The sequence below is a fragment of the Cryptomeria japonica genome, chromosome 9 (assembly GCF_030272615.1).
Source record: "Cryptomeria japonica chromosome 9, Sugi_1.0, whole genome shotgun sequence".
NCBI lineage: Eukaryota > Viridiplantae > Streptophyta > Pinopsida > Cupressales > Cupressaceae > Cryptomeria > Cryptomeria japonica.
Window position 1 is genome coordinate 528,942,882 of NC_081413.1, and position 23,552 is coordinate 528,966,433.

General features: G+C 37.3%; 1 protein-coding gene across 11 annotated transcripts in view; it reads left to right on the plus strand.

Moving 5' to 3' along the window:
• LOC131077053 (DNA-directed RNA polymerase III subunit 1) overlaps positions 1 to 23,552 on the plus strand; it is a 275,512-nt gene that overhangs the window by 117,864 nt on the left and 134,096 nt on the right. For all 11 annotated transcript variants that reach the window (XM_058014439.2, XM_058014440.2, XM_058014431.1 and 8 more), the window contains one exon: positions 4,151 to 4,385. In XM_058014439.2, coding sequence (XP_057870422.1) covers positions 4,151 to 4,385 — 235 coding nt within the window. The remainder of the gene's footprint in view (positions 1 to 4,150; positions 4,386 to 23,552) is intronic.

Genomic DNA, 23,552 nt, shown 5'->3' on the forward strand with positions numbered 1-23,552 from the left:
CAAATAAGATACCAGTTGGACGTGTGAATGAGTAAATAGTATGGTTTGAAGATTCAATGTATGGGTTGCTATCTTGGCTTGGAAAAGCAAAGACATTCAATCCAGCTATAATGATTGTAGATTTTTGTGTCTGAGTGCTGATTGTAATAGGTGCTCCTTATTTTTCAAATGAATAAATTAAATATTCTAGAGCAAGATGATGAGCGATTGAATCAAACATATGCATGCATTTGCTGCTAGTATGTATTTGTTCTAGTTTGTGTTGTTTACCTATTGTTAGTGTTGTGCCTTGCACACACTCCTCGTCGTCGTCAGGGTTCCCCTCCCTTGCTTTTCGTTGTTTGCCTCGTCAAGGTCCTCAGTAGGAGTTTTGCAAGTAGGCAGAGTGGATAGCAATAGTGAGAAATTTGAGCTTAGAGAAGGTTGAGCTAGCCTAAGTCATAAGTCCTAAAGATTTCGCACCTCGAAAATAGGGATTTGACGAGCACCTTGGGTGCATTGAAATGTTGATTGTAATTCCTTTTGCAAGGGAAAATGGAACAAAGAAGAACCTAAGGCAAAAATGCAAATGTTGACACAAAAAGAAAACAAGTCAAAAATCTCGCAAAAATGCGAAAACGGCCGAAATTTGCAAAAATCTTGCAAAAATGCCAAAATGGCCGAAATTTGCAAAACTCTCGCAAAAATGCGAAAATGGCTGAAATATGCAAAAATCTCTCAAAAATGCCAAAATGGCTGAAATTTACAAAAATGTCTCAAAAATGCCAAAATGGCTGAAATTTGCAAAAATCTCTCAAAAATGCCAAAATGGTCGGAATTTGCAAAAATCTCGCAAAAATGCCAAAATGGCTGAAATTTGCAAAAATCTCGCAAAAATGCCAAAATGGCTGAAATTTGCAAAAATCTTGCAAAAATGCCAAAATGGCCGAAATTTACAAAAATCTTGCAAAAATGGCAAAATGGCCAAAATTTGCAAAAATCTCGCAAAAATACCAAAATGGCTGAAATTTGCAAAAATCTCGCATTTTGCCTATTTCACCCGAAATTGAAAAGGGAGGCATTTTAACAAAAAGAAGCATCTCTCATTTTGCCTATTTCACCCGAAATTGAAAAGGGAGGCATTTTAATAAAAAGAAACATCTCTCATGTTGCCTATTTCACCCGAAATTGAAAAGGGAGGCATTTTAATAAAAAGAAACATCTCTCATTTTGCCTATTTCACCCGAAATTGAAAAGGGAGGCATTTTAACAAAACAAAAGTATCTCTCAAATTGCTTAGAATTCCTGAAATTGGTAACGGAAGACATTTGTTGCAATCCAAGTTTTAAGTTATCTCGCATTTGACCCATTTTGCCCAAAATTGTTTAAAGTGGAGTAAAACTTAAAGCTAAAAATCTCTCATTTTGGCTCAAGCACCCGAATTTTGTTGCAAGAGAGACATTTAAATTCAACATCTCTCAAAACATCTCAACACCTGAAAATTCAAGAGGCTTTTTCAACATAACCAAAGATCTCTCATTTTAGGCGAATGGCCCGAAGTTTGAGTAAAAGCATTTAAAACTTAGAATGAAATTTCACAAAAGGTGTCTAATGCCCGAAATTCATTGTGAGAGAGGCCCGACGTCAGTGAAAATTGAATATTTGTTAAAATAATTTTTTTAATTTTTCAAAATGATTAATGCGGGTCAAAATTGATTGTTTGGAGGACGTTGTCGGAAAGAACCAGGAGAAAGCCTGAAACACAAATCGAAGAAGGATCGCGATTAGAACCAGGCACTGGAAGCTGGAGGGGAAAAAGATGCAGGGGCGCGAGATCGGAACCAAGCATTGGGAAGCATGTTGCTGGATCCCAAGTTGAAGTCCACGACCGAGACCCAAGACTGAAGAACATTCAGAATGCAACAAGTCTATGCATTCCTGAGAAATACACAACTGGATTTAATTCCAGGAATTCAGTTTTAAGAACTCAAATTGTTTTGATGTAAAACTGCCTGTGGGCCCCACTCAAGATATTTTGAAATAGAGGGAAAACAGGTCAGTTGTGGACAGTTATGTTCAACTACCAGATAGACCTAAATTAAAGCCAAATAGTGGTAGGAAGTTGAGATAGTGGTTGGATTGATAACTGAGAGTTTAATGGGCATGGGTTAAAGCTACTAGCTTCTGGAAGGTAGGTTGCAGCCCTTGGATGCAATCAATCCTGGCCACCGGTTCAACATGTAAAATTTATAAAAGGCAAAGGCTTTTCTTTTCTAAAGGGTTAGTATTTTGTACTTAGATTTTAAAAGTTAGAATAGGCTGGAAGTTAGAAGGTTAAATTTTAGGAATAGCATAGAGATGCTGTAAAAATTGTTGTAATAGGCAGCTGAAATCAATATATAGACATTGATTTGGTGTTTATCATCTTGTTTTCATTCTGTTTGCATGGTTTCTTTCAGCTAGTTAATTTTAGAGTGCAGGGATTTTAATGGTGAAGTGTAGAGGGGTATTTTATGCATTTCTGGTTCATACCATTGGGGGTCTGCTGATTGTAGGTCACCATGCATGGTTTGTCTGAACCCAAACTGTGTTTAGTTCAACTGCAGGTGTTCGTCCTAGGCTGTGCCAGAATTGGGTGCCTAAAACGAGTGTCTCCGGTTTGAAAATCCTTCATCCTTTGGAGCTTGCACCGTTCTTGTCTAGTTGTGAGGGTGTCTCTGGCAAAACAAGAACTGGTTTATCAAAATCTGTCTGCCTGCTGCATCAACTGCTATCATCTTTGTCCTTAGGTCTCCTAAACCCTTCCTCTTTGCTTTTTATTTTCCAGTCCGAAAATCACAGCAAACCAGCTTGTTGCAAAACGTAAGTCCCCTTGTGCTCCCAGCAAAACACATTGATCGTTGAGCTATCCTGCACTCAAGACCTAACAATCGAAACCTTGAGGTCATCCCCATTGATCAATTGAAACAGCATTAGGGATTTCCTTATCTCAAGAGAGGATAGGATACTTAGCATTCTATTCTGCGTTGGCTGGATGGAGTCGTAGCAATGCGATTTTAGCCACATCAATAGTTAGTAGAAGTCTATTGAAGTCACCTGTTGTTTTGGTGTAGGTCATTGGTTTGCCCAGATTTGCCCTTGAATCTGGGTCCAGTTTGTACTTGCTGTGAGTATGCACTTCGGTCCTTAGTGAATGTGGAATGGGCTCTGCAGAGCTCAGCTAGATTGGTCTGGGTATGCTTTGCAACATGGCCAGGCAAATCTGGTTTGGCTCTGCCATGCCCAACCCACTCCGGCTGCAATTTTCATATCTTTTCTTTCTTTTTATGGGCGCTTTTTTTTGGTCATATTTTACAGATATGAAAAATTAAAAAACTTAAAAAACCTGTTGTAATCTTTTCTGCTCTCTAGCAACACAGGGGGTATTGTACAAATGGTTTCATTGGAGTTAAGAATCCAAGAAAAATGTGGTCAGAATATTAAACAGCTTGTCTGTCAATGGCACCATTGTTTCCCACAGCTTCTCCTTTTTCTACTTCTTTGTACAATGATGGCCTATGAGTGATGAAAATAATGAAGTTTTGGATGTGTTATTATTTGGTGCTGCTTCTGTTTCGTCCAGCAGTTATTTGAGCCTCTTTAGGGAGTTTTTTGGAGCATTACCTGCGGCATTTATCTTAAAAACCAATAATTACTGGCTCCATGTTATTATAATTGACATGTGTTGCTTTTTACCACCTTTTGAGTGTCCAAGACTCCAACCCATTAGCAGTGGGTTTTATTTAAGTTTTTTATTCAATTCATAAAATTTTGATCCTTTCTATGGTGTCCTCATGAAGGGGGTTAAGGTTTTAATAGTAACCATATTGGTCGCTCTGTTTATCAAAATGTATTAATTTGGCTATCCTGGTATTTAGGTTAAAATATTTATATACTTTTTGAGTTTTTATCTAATGTCTTTTTTTATATAGTTATTGGTAAATAGGTTAAACACGGACCTTTATTGGTAACTTAGGTTTTGGTTATTGGTAAATATCAGTGGGAGGAGATTTGGTTACATTATTTTTTGCTTTTTATTGTAATGTGATTTACTACTATATTTTGAGTAAGTTTTTTATTTCTTAAAATTCCAAATATGGCCATTGGGATTGTGACCCAACGTTTACTGTAGTGCAAGGTGGATTGGAAATCATGGTTTCTCAATTGGAATAGATGATGTGCAACCTGGAACTCGACTCTCAGCTAAAAAAGAAGAGCGAATACGAGAAGGTTACAGTAAATGTGACATGCACATAGACTTATATAATAAGGGGAAACTCGCACTACAGCCTGGTTGCAATGCGGCACAAACATTGGAAGCTGAAATTAGTGGTGAATTGAACAGAATTCGAGAAATTGCTGGCAGTGTACGTGATTAAAATCAAATTTTTGTCACCTGTCCTTGCATTAAAAATGGAATTATGCTCATTTTTTTTCTGATATAATTGTGGCAATTATGTATGATTGAATCATATTTCTTGCATTTTCTTACTGGAGGTTGTGCAGGCATGTTTCTGTTGGCTATTTGCATACAAAATGAAATGAGTTGAATGGTTTGTTTTTGTAGAGTTATACTGGTAAACGTGTTGTAAGGTTTGAATCTGTTGTAAAGTTCTTTTTATTGATCAAAATATTGATTTTTGTCACCTGCACTGTTAATTTAACAAGGAAATGATTTGCTTCTTCATGTGCTTTACTTAAATGGTCTTAAGTTTGACTACTTGTTCAGAAGTAATGTGGAATTCAATCGTGTCATATAATCTTCCAAAATATTAACATTTATGTTGCTTAAATCTTTCAATCTTTTATGAAGTGCTTGCATGTCATTTTTTTTAGCTGCTGAAGTTTCAAATGTGTCTATTGGTCATAAAAGATGTGGAACTGAAGCATTTTATCAGCGAAGAAAGAGTTTTTAATCTACACATCTTTTGACATATTGCATTTAAGAGAAACCAAATATAAATGGGAGAAAACATTCAAACTCAGAAAATGTTGAGAGAAAAGATTGCTTTACTTCCACTGACAATATTAAGAAGTGAAATTGGAAAACAGATTTAAGCTGAAGAGATAAGCAACTAATTCTCAACCAATTATTAATTTAAAGCCAGATGATGCCTCCATTATTATCACTTCTTATAAATTGCAATATGATGTTCTAGAATTGTGCAATTATTTCTTCTGTAGTTCAATGATATAAATGATGTGTCTCACATTTATAATGGTTACATTAATTATTCTACCACACTTTCTTAATGGTTATATACTTATATATGAAAATGTGAATATTGAATCTGTCAATTTAATTACACTTAAGTGTATCTGCTCCTTGCTCAAGTTGGAAAATGTATCAACTCGATAACACTTTTCTCAACTAGTAAACAAACAAAACAATGATTGATCTGTGCTTGGTAAGCATATGAACTATTGGATTTTGGCTGGTTTGAGCACATCCTAATTTTCACAGTATTTGTAGTTGTACATATGCTTCGCTTAATATAACTGTAAACAAGCCTAGATTCTCTCTAGCCAATGTTATCATAACCAGCCAAAACAGAAGCCTTATACTTGGATTTTGCACAAATCAATAATCCTGTTGGAATTCAAATTTGTGTTGGCTTTTTTAGCTTGAGTTACTGTCTTTGTGTATGGCTATGCAGAATGATCCTTCCTGTTGAATTGTGAAGACCTGGACATAGAATGATAATGGCAAAATACAGTGAACAGTGAACAACAGTCAAAATATGAGGTTACAGGTACAAACCGATCTGCAACAGCAAGAGTGGCTTCTTTTGATAACAGCAACAATCTTAAATAAGAGGAAATAGTAATTGTTACAGGTCTGATTTAACTGGAATTGACTGCTAGGTATTTGAAATGCATATCAAATATTTACTGCTGCTAAACTCAGGTCTGAACCAGCAATAAAACCCAATTTATAATCTGCACTTCCTTAAACTTCTATGCCCAGCTGTTGGTGCATAATGTTGACTCCAACAAGCAAGTCTGAGAAGTATTCGTACGCCCAGCTAAGATGCAATTGTTAATTGTTTCCAACCCACTCCAAATGTAATTCTCCATTTATGATGTCCATACTTTGCCTGTAAACCCTTGTAAATAACAAATAAATTGTCTTTCCTGCAAACTTTAGGTGAGAGATTGTCTCGGAACGAGACTTCACAATCGTTGCCTGTATATACACTCAGTGTAAAATCAAATGCCAATCAAAACCTCCAAATAATATATTAATCTTTATCGCCCAGCTATAGGAGGATGTTAGAAATAATACCCAGAACCAAAAAGTGCTTTCTCCAAGAGATACAAACCAAAACATGGTTCTTGGGGTGGCTAGAAAATGCCCTTTCAAATTCTCCCAGAGAGATTTCTATTTGAAATCTCCGACAATCTGAAAATGGAGCGCAGTGGTGAATCTTGGGTGGATCCACACCAGAGATGGATTTGGGTTTTTGTCCAAACCACTGAGAAACTCTAAGGGTTTTCATCCTTAGATTTATTGCAAATAAAGCTAGAGCCCCCAACTTCTTAAAGAAAAAATAAACCAACCAAGTATATCAAATGACTTCCTCAAATCTCCTTTTATAATCCTCTCATGAAGTTTTCGGAAACCCTTTTTAAATTTCCCACTTTTAATACTTCAATCTTTTAACTTGCATATGGGAAATAATAATAAAATGACCCCTCATATGATTTCTTCATTGATATAAAGTCACTTTAGTATCCTTATACCTCCATAAGTTGGCGCTTGTCTCTGTAATGTCCCCACTTTGAAATAGAATTTAATAGTAAATAATAATAATAATAATAAAATTAAAATGCAAAAGAATAAAAATTAAACTAGAATAAAAATATAAAAGCATATAATAATAATAAAAAATAAAATGCAAAAGAATAGAATTTAACTAAGTTACCGGTACTTCACATTTTTCCCCCAAATCCGGATACGATATGTATTGGATTCGGATTCAACCTAGAATCCCCGTGGATTCGGACAGGGTACTGTTTTTTTCCACCTGAAACGTATCCAGTTTTTAAGTCACGAATCCTAACGCATCCGTTGTAGACGTGGCAATTCCATAGGGTTTTTTTGACGAATCTGCATCGTGCACAAATTTCGAGGGTTTTTTTCACGGGTGGAATCGCGTCTTTTAATGTTTTAAACCCTAAAGCAAAGCCAAAAGTTAAAAAAAACAGAACCATTGCTTCCACGCCACGCACAGTGAAAACGAAGAAGGAAAACTGATTGATCTTGTGACGACACAGGAGGAGGCGACGGGAGGCGCGAAGGCACAGAGGTGTCACGGCAGGAGGATATAGTGAATTCGATATCTATCATAACATTCAATCTTTGACAAATGTATATTTCATATTAGATTAGACTTACAGTAAATTTGTAATTTTGTTAATAGTTATATGAATCATATATGGTAGTTCCAAGTTTTGTTTAGCATATGGATGATATGTGGGATTCTAAATTTAATTTTTGTTTCTACTTATTAGACTGCATATATGTATACAGTATATATTTATGATTTTTACATTTTTTTGTACGGACATACCCAAACGTACCCAGCTCCCCCCCAAAATTGCCGCACCAGCGTACTGTACCCACGTACCCGTACCCGTACCGGTAACTTAGGAATTTAATAGTAAATAATAATAATAAAATTAAAATGCAAAGGAATAAAAATTAAATAAAAATAAAAATATAAAAGAATATAATTAAAATTTGATTAAGTTAATGAATGGTCAAAAGACATGGAATGAAAAGTTGGGACTCCCTCAAACATGAGATATAAAAGGGAGAAGAGAACCTCATTTGAGAGGGGGGATAATTTGGAAATCAGAAGTGCAGATCTGATTGTGAAAGGTTGTGTCCCTTTCAAAGGGCAGAGATAATGAAGAGTTGCACTCTTTCAAAGGGTGCTAATGGTGAAAGGGTATGTCTCTTGCCAAAGGGCATACATGATGAAGAGGTGTGACCTTTCCCTCACATTGAGAGATATAAATGAAAGGAATCAAAGCAGCCAGTGACATCACCATGGATCAGATCAGATCAGAACTGTTACTAAGTTACAGGCAGTAACATCCTTGTTCCTGGTGGTATGCACGGGGATGTGCTTAATATATGAAACCTGATAATGTTCTTATGCAGAATTTAATAGTATTTTTAATACAGACTGCAATATGTATGACAATGTAATAATGCCTTTCTATCACTAACTGCTCATTGTTAAGTTTAACGATCAGATTGGATAGAAGATAATTCAATCAATAATGCACAGCATGTACCCTGGGAAAACCTTCCAACCTGAAGGTGAAAAACCCAGCAACAAATGTCTCTTATTATATTAGACAAGATATCAAGATGTCTTTTACAAAAACTGCTTCACTCCTTGAAGCTAGATGAAAGATGCAATTCTCATTAAATGAAATGCAATCTGCTGTGAGTGTCTATCCTTCTAAGCTGATTCACGAACTGCTGAATGTATGATGCAAACTGCTGTGAGTATACAAACTGCTATGAATGGTATTCGATCTGTTGTAGATGGTTATCGAACTGCTGAAGGTGTATATTTGATTCAATGCCTTTGGAGGGAGAGAGAACCGATCTATATGTACCCATACTTGGGTGTCTTCAAGCAACACGTCTTCTTATCAAAAGTCGACTCTACTCCAATTGATGTGACTTTCTCCAAGGGTGGCGGGTTATATAATTAGTTATGTTTTATTAACAAACCGCTTCATTAAATTGCCAATATAAAATATGAAAGTCGACATGAAATATATTATTTAAATCGGTGTACATAAATGTCTAAGGTCGATAGGCCACTTAGACATTTATGTCGGCCTAAAGGAATCCAACTGAAGCTATATAACATTAACACTCCCTCTTAGCTAGGGAGGAATCGTTCTCGATCTCTGTAGTGATATCCATCATGGCTACTCCCTTGAATGGAAATGCAAATGAACACAAGTGCTCATCACAGAATCACTCAACGTGATGTCCTCATCTCATCATGACATTCACCATGGCTATTCCCAGAGGGTGAATAAACACAAGTGCTAGGTCATGGAGTCTCTCACATGACATCCATCATGGCTACTCCCAAAGGGTGGAACAAGGGCTTTCACCTCAAACTTCTCTCTCACAGAGAAGAATGCATTAACAAGGGCTTGCACCTCAAACTTCTCTCACAGAGAAGAACGCATTATAGTACATCTCAAGAAATTACTGATGTTGAGACTCCCTCTTAGCAAGTGCTTCATTCTCCACAACTCCAAGCTTGTCTCGAAAATGCACAAACTTCACTTTGGCAAGGGGCTTGGTGAGAATGTCAGTTGTTTGTTCCTTAGTACAAATGTATCTCAGTTGAACAACATTCCTTTGTACCATATCTCTGATGTAGTGGTATTGGATCTCAACATGTTTTGTTCTGTCATGAAACACTAGATTGACAGATAGCTTCACATAACTTTGGTTATCACAATGAATAACTGTAGGCTCCAACGATTGTCCAAACAATTTTGCAAGAAGCTTCGGAAGCCACACTGCTTTGCGAGTTGCCACACATGTTGCAATGTATTCTGCCTCTACGATGCTCAGTTGTAATATCCCAGTAATTTTTTTTTTTTTTTAACAGTAAGAGTTACAAGCAAACACATCAACCCGTTAAGGTTAGAGAAATAATCCAAACTGCTGAAAGGGAACCCTTCCACCTTTTGTTCATCGAGAGCCCAATCTGGGAGGGTGAGAGCATACGGTGTTCCGGGGATCGTTAGCACCAAAAAACAAACTGAAAATTACAATGCCTGGGTGGCAAGCCAGCCCCTTCTGCTTATCCAACAGGATAGAAACCAAACTCTTGGCGGTAAACCAGCCAAGGGAAAATAACAAGAGACTGAAACTCAATCACTCTACCGCATATTTCAGCAGGAGGACATTACATTAAGCTATCACTCTACCGCATATTTCAGCGGGAGGACATTATATTAAGCTATCACTCTACTGCGTATTTCAGCGGGAGGACCATTGTATTAAACTTATCACTCGACCACTTATTCAGTGGGAGGATTGAGTACATAAACTGAATTACAAAGCAAGAAGGCGGCAAGCCAGCCTCTTCCACTTATGCAGTGGGGATTACAAATAAGAACAGTAAGAATGGTTGATCAGTACTATTGAAACAACCTTACAAAATAAAGATAAGATGAGAAGAGTAATGCAGATTTCTACAAGAAGAATATAAATTTCTGTTACAACCAATCTGCAGGCTGAAAGTACAAATCAGCAGCCTATCGAAACACCAAAATGCTCATAACTCCCTCATTTTTCACCCGAATCAACTCAAATCAGTCCCAAACCCACAATATATCATTCACAACAGCAACCAATCCAAACTACAACCCAAACAACCCAATATTTATTTGGCACACATCCCAATGCAAGTACAAAAACCCATGCTATGCCTAGGAAGTTCGATTTTGTCTAGGAAATTCATTGCTTAATTAAAATTGCTAAAAAATCTCACAATGTATCGCCATGGCTAGGAAGGAGGATAGAGCTGATACCCATAATCGTCGGTCGCTCCAACAGAAAGGTGTGATCGAAAATGTGCTTCAGCCACAGGCAAAACCAGCAAGTCTCCAGAATCACTTCCACCAAAATGTCTATAGCAAACTTTGAGAATGTAGGAGAACACGATGCACAGCTAGGTACTGTATTTCAAGTACGAAACCGGGTAGCACTAGGGAGACGCACTCCGAAGCCTCAAGTTCTGTCGCCAAACCGGCAGCATAACATTTCAAGGCTCTTATTTATAACTTCTCAACAACCAAATTCAAATGCAAATTCCTCCAAACTCCACTCCTTCATTTGCATTTCATTTCACCTTCATGTGGACCCGTGTAGCGCCATTTTTCATAAGTCAAACCTCACGCCAAAAAGGAATGGACCCACGTTAATCACTTGGCAAATAATGGAGATGCAATATAAAATAATATTCCTCTAAAATATTTTGACATCCCTTATTACACGAGTTTCGCCAAATACTTAGGAAAAAATAGGCATTAATCCCAAATTCAATAAATCAGTAGCAAATAATCAAATTAATTAAATATTAAACTTTAGGATAAGGAAATAATATTTAATTGTATCATGTATGACTCCCGTACTGATTATTATCAAGACTAGAATGAAACTGAGCCAGGAAGACCACTGAACTGCTGCAGAATTAGGACCCTGTCCACTGCCAAAAATAGAGTTATGCCACACTGCCACTTACTAAAAATAGTAAGTCAAGAACTAATGCCCCGAAAAGCATGAACTTTGCGCCCGGAGACAGAGTATGGAGAGCTCAGTAGGACAGTATCACCAGAATAGTCATTCCTTGACTTACTAAAAATAGTAAGTCCTCGTTTCATCAATGCTGGACCCCTCATTCTTTATTCCACCTAGCCTACAGGTCTCAGGAATAGGCTAATGGACCACTGGAAGGTCGTTAATGAGAAGGGGACATTACATTAGTGCCACCGAAGACTGCTTCCTGCTACACCAAGAAATCATAGCAGATCCCAAACTGAAGCATCAACCAAAGGTGCTCTTCCGATCAGTAACACTCCCTGCCCAATCAGAATCAGAATAGCCTTGCAGATTCAGGTCCACACTGGAAGAATATTTCAAGCCATATCCAACTGTGCCACGCAAGTATCTCAAGATATGCTTGGTTGCAACTAGATGTATCTGCCTTGGTTCACACATGAACTGACTAAGTGCAGTCGTTGCATAGCAAATATCTGGTCTAGTGTTAACTAGATACATCAAGGATCCAATCAATTGTCTGTACATAGTAGGATCCACAAGATCTGAACTAGCTGTAGATTCCCTCAATTTCTTCAAGTTAGTTTCCATTGGTGTAGACATAGACTTGCAATCTAACATTCCAAATCTCTTCAAGACGTCAATGGTGTACTTTCCTTGATTCAAGATAATCTCATTAGGCCTCTGCCATACTTCCAAACCTAGAAATAAATGCCTTAGTCCTAGGTCCATCTCAAATTGTGAAGTCAACTCCTTGCATCTAGAGATAAGATGATCTTCCCCAGTAAGGAATAAGTCATCAACATATAGAACCAAGATCAAAACTTCACTATTGAATACCTTGAAGTAAAGATTCAGATCAGCATCATTCTTGCAGGAACCCAAACTCACTAAGTATTTGTCAATCCTTTCATACCATGCACGAGGAGCTTGCTTAAGACCATATAATAGCTTTTTCAATTTGCATACATGAGACTCTTTCCCATGAATCACGAAGCCTTCAGGTTGCTCAATGTAGACCTCTTCTTCAATTACACCATTGAGAAAAGTTGTCTTCACATCCATCCCTTAACTGCTGCAATAACAATGATGGTCTTGATGAAAGTATACAGAGCAATTGGAGCAAATGTTTCTTCATAGTCTATTTCTTCTTTTTGAGAGAAACCACGTGCCACAAATGTAGCCTTGTACTTCTCAATGCTTCCATTAGCTGCATGCTTAATCTTGTACAACCACTTGGAAGATACAACTGACTTACCTTTAGGTCTAGGTACAATATCCCAAACATCATTTTTTAATAATGGATTGATATTCTTCATCCATAGCATCTTTCCATACTTGCTGCTTTGAGGCTTCCTCAACATTGGAAGGTTCTGTCTCAATAAGATTACACATCAATGCAACATAGCTAGAGAATCTCTGTGGTCTTTTACTTTCTCTGAATGTGCCTCTAGGAGCCACAAACTTTTCTGCCTCCTGCATAGTGTTCCTTGCCCAAAGAGTTCTCTTTCTATTCACAACAATATCTCTAGGCCCATCCGTAGGATCCAAAGGTTCAATTGGATCATCATCCGCTATAGGTTCAGTAGACTACCTTTGAATCTTAAGAGAATGATCAATGTCCATGTCTTGAGGAGTCTCACGATCTTCATCATCTAATTCCATGCATGAACCTTTAGATTTTCTCAATGCAACATCTTCCTCAAATGTAACATCTCTGCTTACTTCTATTTGCTTCTGACCGAGAATTTAAATTCGATAGGCTTTAGAGGTTTCATTATAGCCCACAAATATTACTCTCTCGCTAGAAGGTTCCAACTTGGTTCTTTTGTCTTTGGGTATAGAACATACACTGGACAACCAAAGATCCTCAAGTGACTAACATCAGGTTTAATCCCTGAAAAGGCTTCCTTTGGAGTCATGTTCTACAATATCCGATGAGGACATTTGTTCTGAACATACACTGCTGTTCTAGAAGCTTCTACCCAAAGAAAGGTTTGAAGGTCTTGATCATGGATCAAGGCTTTTGCAGCTTCAACAATGGATCCATTCTTTCTTTCTGCAACCCCATTTTGCTGTGGGTTGTAAGGGACACAAACTCCCTCTTGATTCCTGTCTCAATGCAAAAATCACGAAAGCTACCAGAGGTGTATTCTACTTGAGCCTTAAACTCTTTAAATCTACCTAGGACTTCATCAGACTCTTTAGACCTTAAGAAATAAGTCCAAGTCTTCCTAGAGTAGTCATCTATGAAAGTTACATAATACAAAAATCAACTTAGGGATGCTATTGACATTGGACCACATAAATCATAATGTACAAGATATAAAATTTCTTTTGACCTACTTTCACTGCTATGAAATGGACTCTTAGTATTTTTACCCATAGCACAACCTTTACAAGTACCATCATGTACATGATTAAGTTTAGGAATACCTTTAACCATCTTCTCCAATGATGGAAGAGCCCTGAAATGTAGATGCCCAAGTCTTCTATGCCATAGTTCGCTGGAGCTAGAAGAGTCATGTAGAAGAGCTTGAATTGGATGAGTGGAAAGCTTTTACAAACTCTCACGTCGATTCCCAATCACACGTGCAGTCTTGATGCTAGAGTTCTTTGGCCATGCAAGAACTCTCCCTTTTGAAAATGCTATTTGATGACCTTTATCCTCGAAGGTTGAAATAGATATAAGATTCCTCTTGATTCCTGGCGTGAATAAGACATCACTTAGATGAAGAGAAATTATAGATTCTAGGTTGAGTGATGTAGCACTAAATCCTTTCATTGAATAGCGTGCATCATCTCCAATGATCACTTGGAGATTAGACTCCTTTTCCACCAAATCTGAAAGATGTTCTCGATAGCCTGTGATGTGTCGAGAAGCTCCACTATCAATTATCCAAGTGTCACTATCTATGGGAACATTACTTGATAAGGCAAATATGAAGAGGAATCCATTAGAGTTGTCTTCTGTTTCGTTTTGAGTTGAGACTTCATTAATGTTTGCCATTTGTTTCTTAGGCCTTGTCAAACAATCTCTTGCATAGTGACCAAACTTGTCACATCTAAAGCACTAAATGTGAGAGAGATCTTTCTTCTTCTTCTCTGAATCAGGTGTAGAATTTGATCTTTGATCTCTATTCCTCTTGAAGTTGCCCTTCTTCCAATTTCTTCCTTTCTTGGTAGATTGAGTGGCAAGAACATGAGTGTCTTCATTTTGAGAACCTTTGACAATTCCCCTGGCAGCCAATCTAGATTCTTCTTGGATGCAATCCGCATGAAGACGATCAAACTTAGGCAATTTGGATCTCCCACTTATAGTTTGAATAAATGGCTCCCAAGAATGAGGAAGGCCATTCAATGCCAACATGACAAGATTTTTATCAACCACTAGATCTCAAATAGCACTTAGTTGATCCCTTAGTTTTGAGATCTTCATGAAGAATGACATGACTGATTCTCCTTTCACCATTTTGACTTGATGATGTTTTTGCCTCAATGCAAGAGCCCTACTTGTGTTGTTGATCTCATATAGGCCTTCCAAGGTCTTGAACATATCTCTTGCAATTGTCATCTTGGAAATGAGAGGCACTAAGTGATCCCTCATGGAGTCAATCAATATATTTTTCGTTTTTATGGCATTCTTCTTGAATTGAAGCTTCTCCTCTTGATCTTTTGGCTCAGATAAGTCTTTTTCCTCCACAAACTGAAGAAGATCATTTTCTTCAAGTGCAATAAGTACTCTAAACTTCCATGAAGTGAAGTTTGATGCGTCTTAAAGTCTATCCTTGACCTTAAGTCCATTCACCATTTTCACTTGCAAGAAACTACTCCTTAGAATGAGAATAAATCGCTGCTTATAGAAAAATCTGATCACGATCTACTTCACCATGGCTCCGATACCATGTTAAGCTTAACAATCAAATTAGATAGAAGATAATTCAATCAATAATGCACAACATGTACCTTGGGAAAACCTTCGAACTTGAAGGTGAAAACCCAACAACAAATGTCTTTTATTATATCAGACAAGATATCAAGATGTCTTTTACAAAAACCTCTTAACTCCTTGAAGCTAGATGAAAGATGCAATTCTCATTAAATGAAATGCAATCTGCTGAGTGTCTATCCTTCTAAGATGATTCACGAACTGCTGAATGTATGATGCAAACTGCTATGATTTTACAAATTGCTATGATTTACAAATTGCTATGAATGGTATTCGATCTGCTGTAGATGCTTATCGAACTGCTGAAGGTGTATATTTGATTCAATGCCTTTGGAGGGAGAGAGAACCGATCTATATGTACCCATACGTGGGTGTCTTCAAGCAACACGTCGATTCCAAGCAACATGTCTTCTTGTCAAAAGTTGGCTCTACTCCAATCGATGTGATTTTCTCCAAGGGTGGCAGGTTATATAATTAGTTATGTTTTATTAACAAACCGCTTCATTGAATTGCCAATATAAAATATGAATTTCGGCATGAAATATATTATTTAAATCGGTGTACATAAATGTCTAAGGCTGATAGGCCGCTTAGACATTTATGTCGGCCTGAAGGAATCTGACTAAAGCTATATAACATTAACATTCATATGATGATTAAGTAAATTATATGATGTTATCTGTAATACCTTTCAATCTCACCTTTCAATTATGGAGGGAGAATACAAGGAAGCAAGAGCACTAGGCTCTAGTAGGTATGCTGACCCCGAGTGTGGGCCAAGAGGCCAAGTTGACAAGGTCCTTGGTGCTCTTGGGCTTGTTGGAGAGGGATAGACTCGAGGCGCCTTGTGAGATTCTTCTTGAGCTCCATAATGGGGACAGGTGTAGAGAGAGAAAAGGGTTTTTGAATCCTTCATATAGACTGGGCAATATATAAAGAATGTTAAATATATGATCTATCATAGCACAATGGAAATCTTGACTAACCTGTTGTGCAGGTTCTAGACCAAGCTTTAGTTGACAATAGTGTCCCTCTATTGTATTTACTATGCACTAAAATTGTGATTCTAGGTTAGAATATAAGAGGGTCCCATAAGGGGACATCACAATCTCCATAAACTTTTATTAAATTATTTAAAACCTTATAATTCCATAAGTGCCAATATAATTTCACTTTATATAATTTAAATAACTTTAAGTTAAATATATCATTTCACTTAAGTATTTTAATGTTATATAAATAAAACCTTAGAATGCCAAATGAGGTCAAAAATAACATTAGCATTGAAATCACAGTTTGTCTCGAAATAGAAATGCTGCTAGGATTGACTGAATCTGTAAAGTGATCACTGAATTTTATATGAGCTCATACTATAAATAGCAATGTTCACTGGGGACTAAAGAGAACAAATCTAGAAAAACCTAGAAAGATAAGCCAGGCAAGCACTAACTATAAATAGTAACTCTCCCTGAAACTTTCTAAAATTGTGAATTGTGCTCGCCAAGGGAAAAGGAACACTCCCAACTGACCAATGCGTGTCAAAACTGACACTTACTAAAAATAGCAAATCTTGGACGGGTTGTCCAAATTCACGCGAGAAAGTGTCGTCCAATACCAACAACTTCATTGAACCCATTGGCAACAATGTAACCCCTCCTTGAACTAATTGATACCAACCTAGAAGAATAGTATTAGCCTCATTGCAAAGGACCCTAAAAATGGGGACATTATAATCTCCCTATCAAATTTGGGCATATTTAAAGTCAAAATGGAGAAGTTATGTTCGGTGAGAGCTTTTGTTGGTTCTGAAAATCTCCATGGGTGTTGACAGTTGCTCTTGGTATTGTTGATACAATTGATAGGTTCTTTTATTTCTATCTCTCATTGGTCCCCAACCTTTTCTTGTCTTAGTGCCTTGGCCATTTTCAATGTTGTTTATTGGTCATTCCTTGGTTATTAGCACCATTAAAACTATTAGTTGGTTCCTATTCTTAGTTTTGCTCTAATTGTCAATGAAGAGGTTCAAGTTTTCTACATCCTTAGGCCATCGGACTTTCAACACTCTCTATTTTGCCTTCTTGGCACATGTTGTGCCTTCTTGGCCCGAGGTCTTCTTCTCTTGCTTGGTTTGTTGTCTTGATTGTTGTGCATTCTTGAGGTAGATGATGACCCAATCTTCGATAGTTTCCTATCCTCTTATAGGGGTCCAAGGTTTTTAATGCCAAATTTCTTTTTGGCTTGTTTCAGTGTGAGAAGAGTTTTTAGGTGTTTTTTTGGGCTTAATTGCATGTTTTCCTTATCTGACCTGCTCTACTTGCTTGTAGTAATGGAGTCACCTACCTGTTGTGACATTTTCACACATCGCCCCATTGCAAATGGGGACCACCTACTTTTTAGGTCCTCTTGGTCTTTTGGTTTTGGTTCTTTGGGTTTTTTCATAGCAATCCCTTCAGTCTCCTCGGTCTGCAAGTGTTTTTGATGAATTTTGATCAAGTCTGGAAGTTGATTGAGCAAATTTGGCTAAGTTTGGAACTCATTTCGTTTATTTTAGGGTTTTTCTCTATAGACTTGGGTTTGAGGTCTTTTCCTTAGGGTTTTGGAAAATTTGAGAATTGCAATGAAGTCAAAGTCCTTCAAGGAAGCTACTAGTGAAATTTGAGTGAATTTTGAGAACTTACTATTTTTAGTAAGTTTCCCTACATCCCGGATCATCTTTATTTGGCCAAAAATCAAACTTACTATTTTTAGCAGTTTCTATTTTTTAGTAAGTTTCTATTTTTAGTAAGTGTCTTCCTATCCTAGTTTGCCCTAATTTTGACATTTTGAAGTACTTACTATTTTTTAGTAAGTCTATTTTTGGCAGGTCCACCTTGGGCCAAGGTCACGACACTGAAGATAGAGCATTCCTGAAAATCCATGGCTAAATTCGGAAATGTTGAAAAAGTAGATAGTTGATCAGAGAAATGGCTAAGTGTGAAATTCTTTTCTGAAGTGGAAAAAAACATGAAAAAAATCTTATAAGGCATGAAAATCCACTTCATTCTCAATGCGGCATCCAAATCTGGAAAGAACAAGAAAATGGCCAAGTCTAGGAAGAAATTGAAAAATTCTTACCATGGCAAAAATGCACTTCAAATATGGAATAGGCGCCAAATTGAGCACAAGGAGGAATTTCTGAAACCAAGTCAAAATCCTCCTCAACATGCAAATAGCGCTCCAAGTTGGTGAAGGGTGCCAAACAAGGGGTATGGAGGAATTTTCCTCCAAGTCAAAGAATCCTTCCTAGGATGGTTTCAGCACCCAAGCAAGGAGACATAACACCAAAATGGGGTTGTGGAGGAAAATTTCCTCAAAGCCCAAATTCCTACTGAACATGCTTCTAGCGCCCAGTCTTGAAGATGAGCGCCAAAATGGCAAGGAGAAGGAATTTCCTCCCAAGGAAGAATTCCTTCATGAGGTGCGAATTCCGCCCTAGCATGTGCATGGGCGCCAAATCAGGGGTGCAAAAGAATTTTCCTCTAAAACATTTTAGCCTCCTCCATAGAGAAAATCCGTCCAAAGTTGAAGTAGGGTTGTAAAGAGATCCCATGGAAGAATTTCCACAAATATCAAAAAATCCTCCACAACATCAAAATGCCGCCCAAACCAGGTGAAGAGCACTAGAGTAGGGTGATGGAGGAATTTCCTCCTTAACATGTTTTTCTTGTAGCATAAGGAATAAGCACCCAGGACTGAGGAGCGCTAGAATGAGGTCATGGAGGAATTCTTCTCCATGACATGAATTCCTCCACAGTCAAAATGTTGCCCAAGTCTTGGTAAGAGCGCCAAAGTAAGGTATAGGAGGAATTTTTTTCTCGAAGCAAAATTCCTACATCATGGTGATTTAGTGCCCAGGTTGGAAAAGGAATGCAAATCAAGATTCAGGAGGGATAATGCCAAGATTTCAAAATTTCGTCCCAAGGATAAAAGAATCCATGACAAGGGAAAAAGTTGAAAAATTCCTTCCTTAGGAAGAAAATTCGCCCAAGACATGAAATTCCAAGGCACAGGAAAAATTGACTAAGAGAGAGAATCTTCTCTCCCTTGAATTTCGGAGGTTAGAATGGAAAAATTCCTAAAAAATAGGAAAAGTGATTGATTCGTCAAAAATCTCCCTCTGAACAAGATGAACTAAAAAACACAAAAAAATTCTTCCCGGATAAAAAATTCTCTTCAAGGATTTCCTCTCTCCAAGAATTCCAGATGTGCAAGATTCCTTCAAAAGTGGACAAAACTGTTGAAATTCTTCCAAGATGGTCAAGTGTGAAGGGGATATTTCATTTCTAGAATTTCAGATGGAGACTGTGCCAAATGTCTCCACAGGAGAGCCGAAAGCTGTCACCGCCTGATTCTTTGCATTCACCATAAATGAACGAGATGATGGTCGTCCATTTTTGGACGAGAATCTATTGATTGCATGATGGCACACTCATTGCTGGAATGTTTGACCAAGTGGCGACTGAGTCAATGCATGGCGAGATAATGGAGTATTTATTGCATATGGCCGATTTTGGAGATGGTGGAGCATTCAGAGCATTATGGGCGATTTTTGCATAGTGGTGCATTTAATGCATAGTGAACACCATTTTTAGTGGAAAGGAATTAATTGATAATGGGTATTTTGGGTTATTAATGTTTATTCCTATCTTGCTGCATCATGTGTGTGGAATCTTTTGGGACAAACCCTAATTAGGGTTTGCATGTTATCAAGGCTTGAGGCCTATATAAGGGGGTCACCCCTTCATTTGTAAAGCAGGGAGATTTGTATGAAATTGTTGTGATAAGTTACCGAGATAATAATAGTGAAACATTGTTCTCTGATGGTGTCCACTTAAGTTATTTTTCAAAACTTGTACAGTTTCACCTTCCTCATTTAGAGTAGAATTTTATTTTCCAAGCAGTTAGATGAACAAAGTTGATTGTAATATTTTAAGGTGAAAATCGAATACTCATACCTTTTGTGGGTAGATGATTTCTATCAACAGTGCAAGGTTGGACTGAGCTATTTTTATGTGTATGCTTAACCCGAATCATTGGATGAACATTGTTCTTTGATGGCGTTCATCAACGGTTTGGAATCTTTGAAACACAACTTTTGAAGATTGCACCCGCTTCATGTAGTTGTCTTCTAGTGGCAAAGTGAAGTGTGGTTGATCTTATTCGAAGCCTTGCTATCTATTAAGCTCTTAGATTTAGCTTAGGCTCCTTGAACCCTTTCCCCTTTAATTTTAGTTTATTCCAGTTTAGTTCGTTCAAGGCAAAAGTATCACAAAACTGCTATATCTGATGATGAAGTTCTAGCCACAACAAAGAAGTTTAAGAATGATCCAAATGGAAGTCCCCTTGGATTACCAGCAAACATCAAAGCCACACGAGCCTATATAAATGGCTTAGTGTAGAAATGGCTTTGGGCAGATCTATCATGTTTCTTCCTCCAAACCCTATTGTGCTTGTATAATATTATTGATAATATATAAGTATGACGTGACCCTGCCTAACCCTAAAAATTGGAAGTTTGAATATGTATTTATGTATATGTTTCTTATCTTATGATTGCAGGATTCAAATTTAAAATCACATTATTTAAAGAGAAATTTTACTTGTAAGATGTAACCCTAACCCTAATTTGTTGCAATTGCAATTCTACGGCAAATGAGAAAGGGAACATTACAAATGGTATGAGAGAATGATCCTACCATCGTATAGGGTAAAGATGAATCAAGGAATCATTCTAGTCAATGAGAAGGAATCTAACAATACATGTATTTGCGTGTATGCCCAGTGTTTACATAAATCCATGTATTCTTCATGTTTTCATGTGTATGCTCTGCGTTTGGGTTAGACTTGATGTATTTTCAGCATGTCTATCATGTTAGCACAAGCTGGCATGACCAAGATAATGAAAGAAACATCACTTGGGGTAGATCCTTCAATTCCTAAATTATCTTAGAGTCTACAAAAGAAGCTAATTACATCACAAGAAAGATTACAAACTCCCAAAGGTTGATTTGGGGGACCCTCATTGGTAGATGACTTAGTTTGACAAAATAAAAAACCTACATTGCTTGAGGACACGCAATCTTGGGCAAGGTGGACTTTAATGCCCCCTCTTTGAATAGGATTTAATTATAAATAATAATAATAAAATTAAAAAACAAATGAATAAAAATATGATTAAAACTAAAATACAGAACAATAAAATTAAAATACAATAAATTTTTTATTATGTTTAATGAATGGTCAAAAGGCATGAAATGAAAAGTTGTGATTTTCTCAAACATGAGATATAAATGGGAGAAGAGAAGCTCATTTGAAAGGAGAATGGGGGGAGGAAGAAGATAGAAGGGAGCATGTGAAACAAGGAGGGATTAATGGAAGTAGAAAGGAATGGGTAGAAATGATGAAGGGTTGTAACTTTTTCAAAGGGTGATAATTATTAAAGGTTGTGACCCTTGCAAAGGGCAAATATGATGAAGAGGTGTGACTCTCCCTCATAAGGGAAGATATAAAGGGGAGAAGATTTCATTTTAAGAATATGTCCAAGGGAGATCAACTTGGGGAATAGAAAATGAGCATTGTAATGAATAATCCGAAGTGCAGATCTGATTTGAATAATAAGACAGCAATGAGGAGACATGAACCATTTGAATTGACATCTCTTTCCAAAGAGAGGTGTCTCCTCGATGAGATATGAAGGTATAAAAAGAGTAAGCAATTAAATTAGGAAGGGAATCAACAAGATGAATCATTTCCATAAGATAGAGAGCAGGAATCACATCCAAGAAGACGTTCATTAGATCAAAGAAGAACTAATTCTAATAAAGAAAGGAAATCTAGATCGAACCTTTAGTCATCCAACAACAAATACATCAATTCGCTTCTAGGGCCAAGAAGGCTCTGGTATCAATTCGCTCTTGGGCTTAGATAGAACAACCAAGAAACCCCCTTGCCCAACTCTGCAATGATCGCACTTGTTGTTGGGAGGATGATACATTGATAGGGAAAGCAAGTACAAACAACTCATTAAGTAGACCAACTCGGTGGATGTTTTTATTGACTACCCACTAAGGTCAAGAGGGCTCTGGCATTCACTCTGCTCTTGGGCTTAGTGTAGAAATGGCTTTGGGTGGATCTATCATGTTTCTTCCTCCAAACCCTAATGCGCTTGTATATTATTATTGATAATATATAAGTATGATGTGACCTTGTCTAACCCTAATAATTGGATGTTTGAATATATATGTATGTATATGCTTGTTGTCTTATGATTGCAGGATTCAAATTCAAAATCACACTATTTAAAGAGATATATTACTTGGTAAGATGTAACTCTAACCCAAATTTGTTGTAATTATGATTCTAGGGAAAATTCTAGGGCAAATTAGGAAGGGGACATTATAGTTATTGAGGCAGCCAATTATTCTTGGTCCAGAGATAGTCTTTGGGGCTAAGTTACCAAGTTGGGTTTGGCTACCGTTAGTTTGTAAATGTCCATTTTGTGTGATTTCAATACTTAATACCCTCTTGAGTCTTAGCTGAGCTTGAAGCATAGGATGCACAACCCACTCTCATAGAGTTGAACTCCCACCCTCTACGGTTTGTTGATGAGCTGATTTCAGTTGCATGATAACAACCCTGGCCTTGTGAGTGAGATTCGGTTCTAGGAAGTGGAGTAGTGGTTTTGGGACCCAACAAGTCCGTTGTTTCTTGCTTTCTAGGATATTGCACTTGTTTGAAGGCTGCAAATATATCCTATTGCTGCCTTCTGCATCACTGATCATCCCCAGTCTATATCTGTATAGTCAGATAGCTGAAATTTGTCAGTAACACCATGCCAATTTCCAAAATCTAATGTGTCTTTTATTTGAGGTTTATTTTTGCTTCTTTCCAATGATCAACATTGTGCCTAATTGATACCACCTATTTTTGCAACCTTGTCAGATGGTGTCTTTGTATTATTAGATCGAATCGATCTAAATCAACATGATTACCCATGTGTACAGAAAGGAAAGCATTTTCCATATCAGCCTCTCTAGCAGACATTTGGACTTCAACATCTTCCTGAACCTCTTGCACACATTGAGTACTAACCAAAGCCAGACTATTAGATTTAAAATACACACTAAATCTGATAGTTTAGCTGGATTTGACTGAATATCAGAAATGCAAAGATCATCACACTCATTAAAATCATCTCTACTAATTGTTACC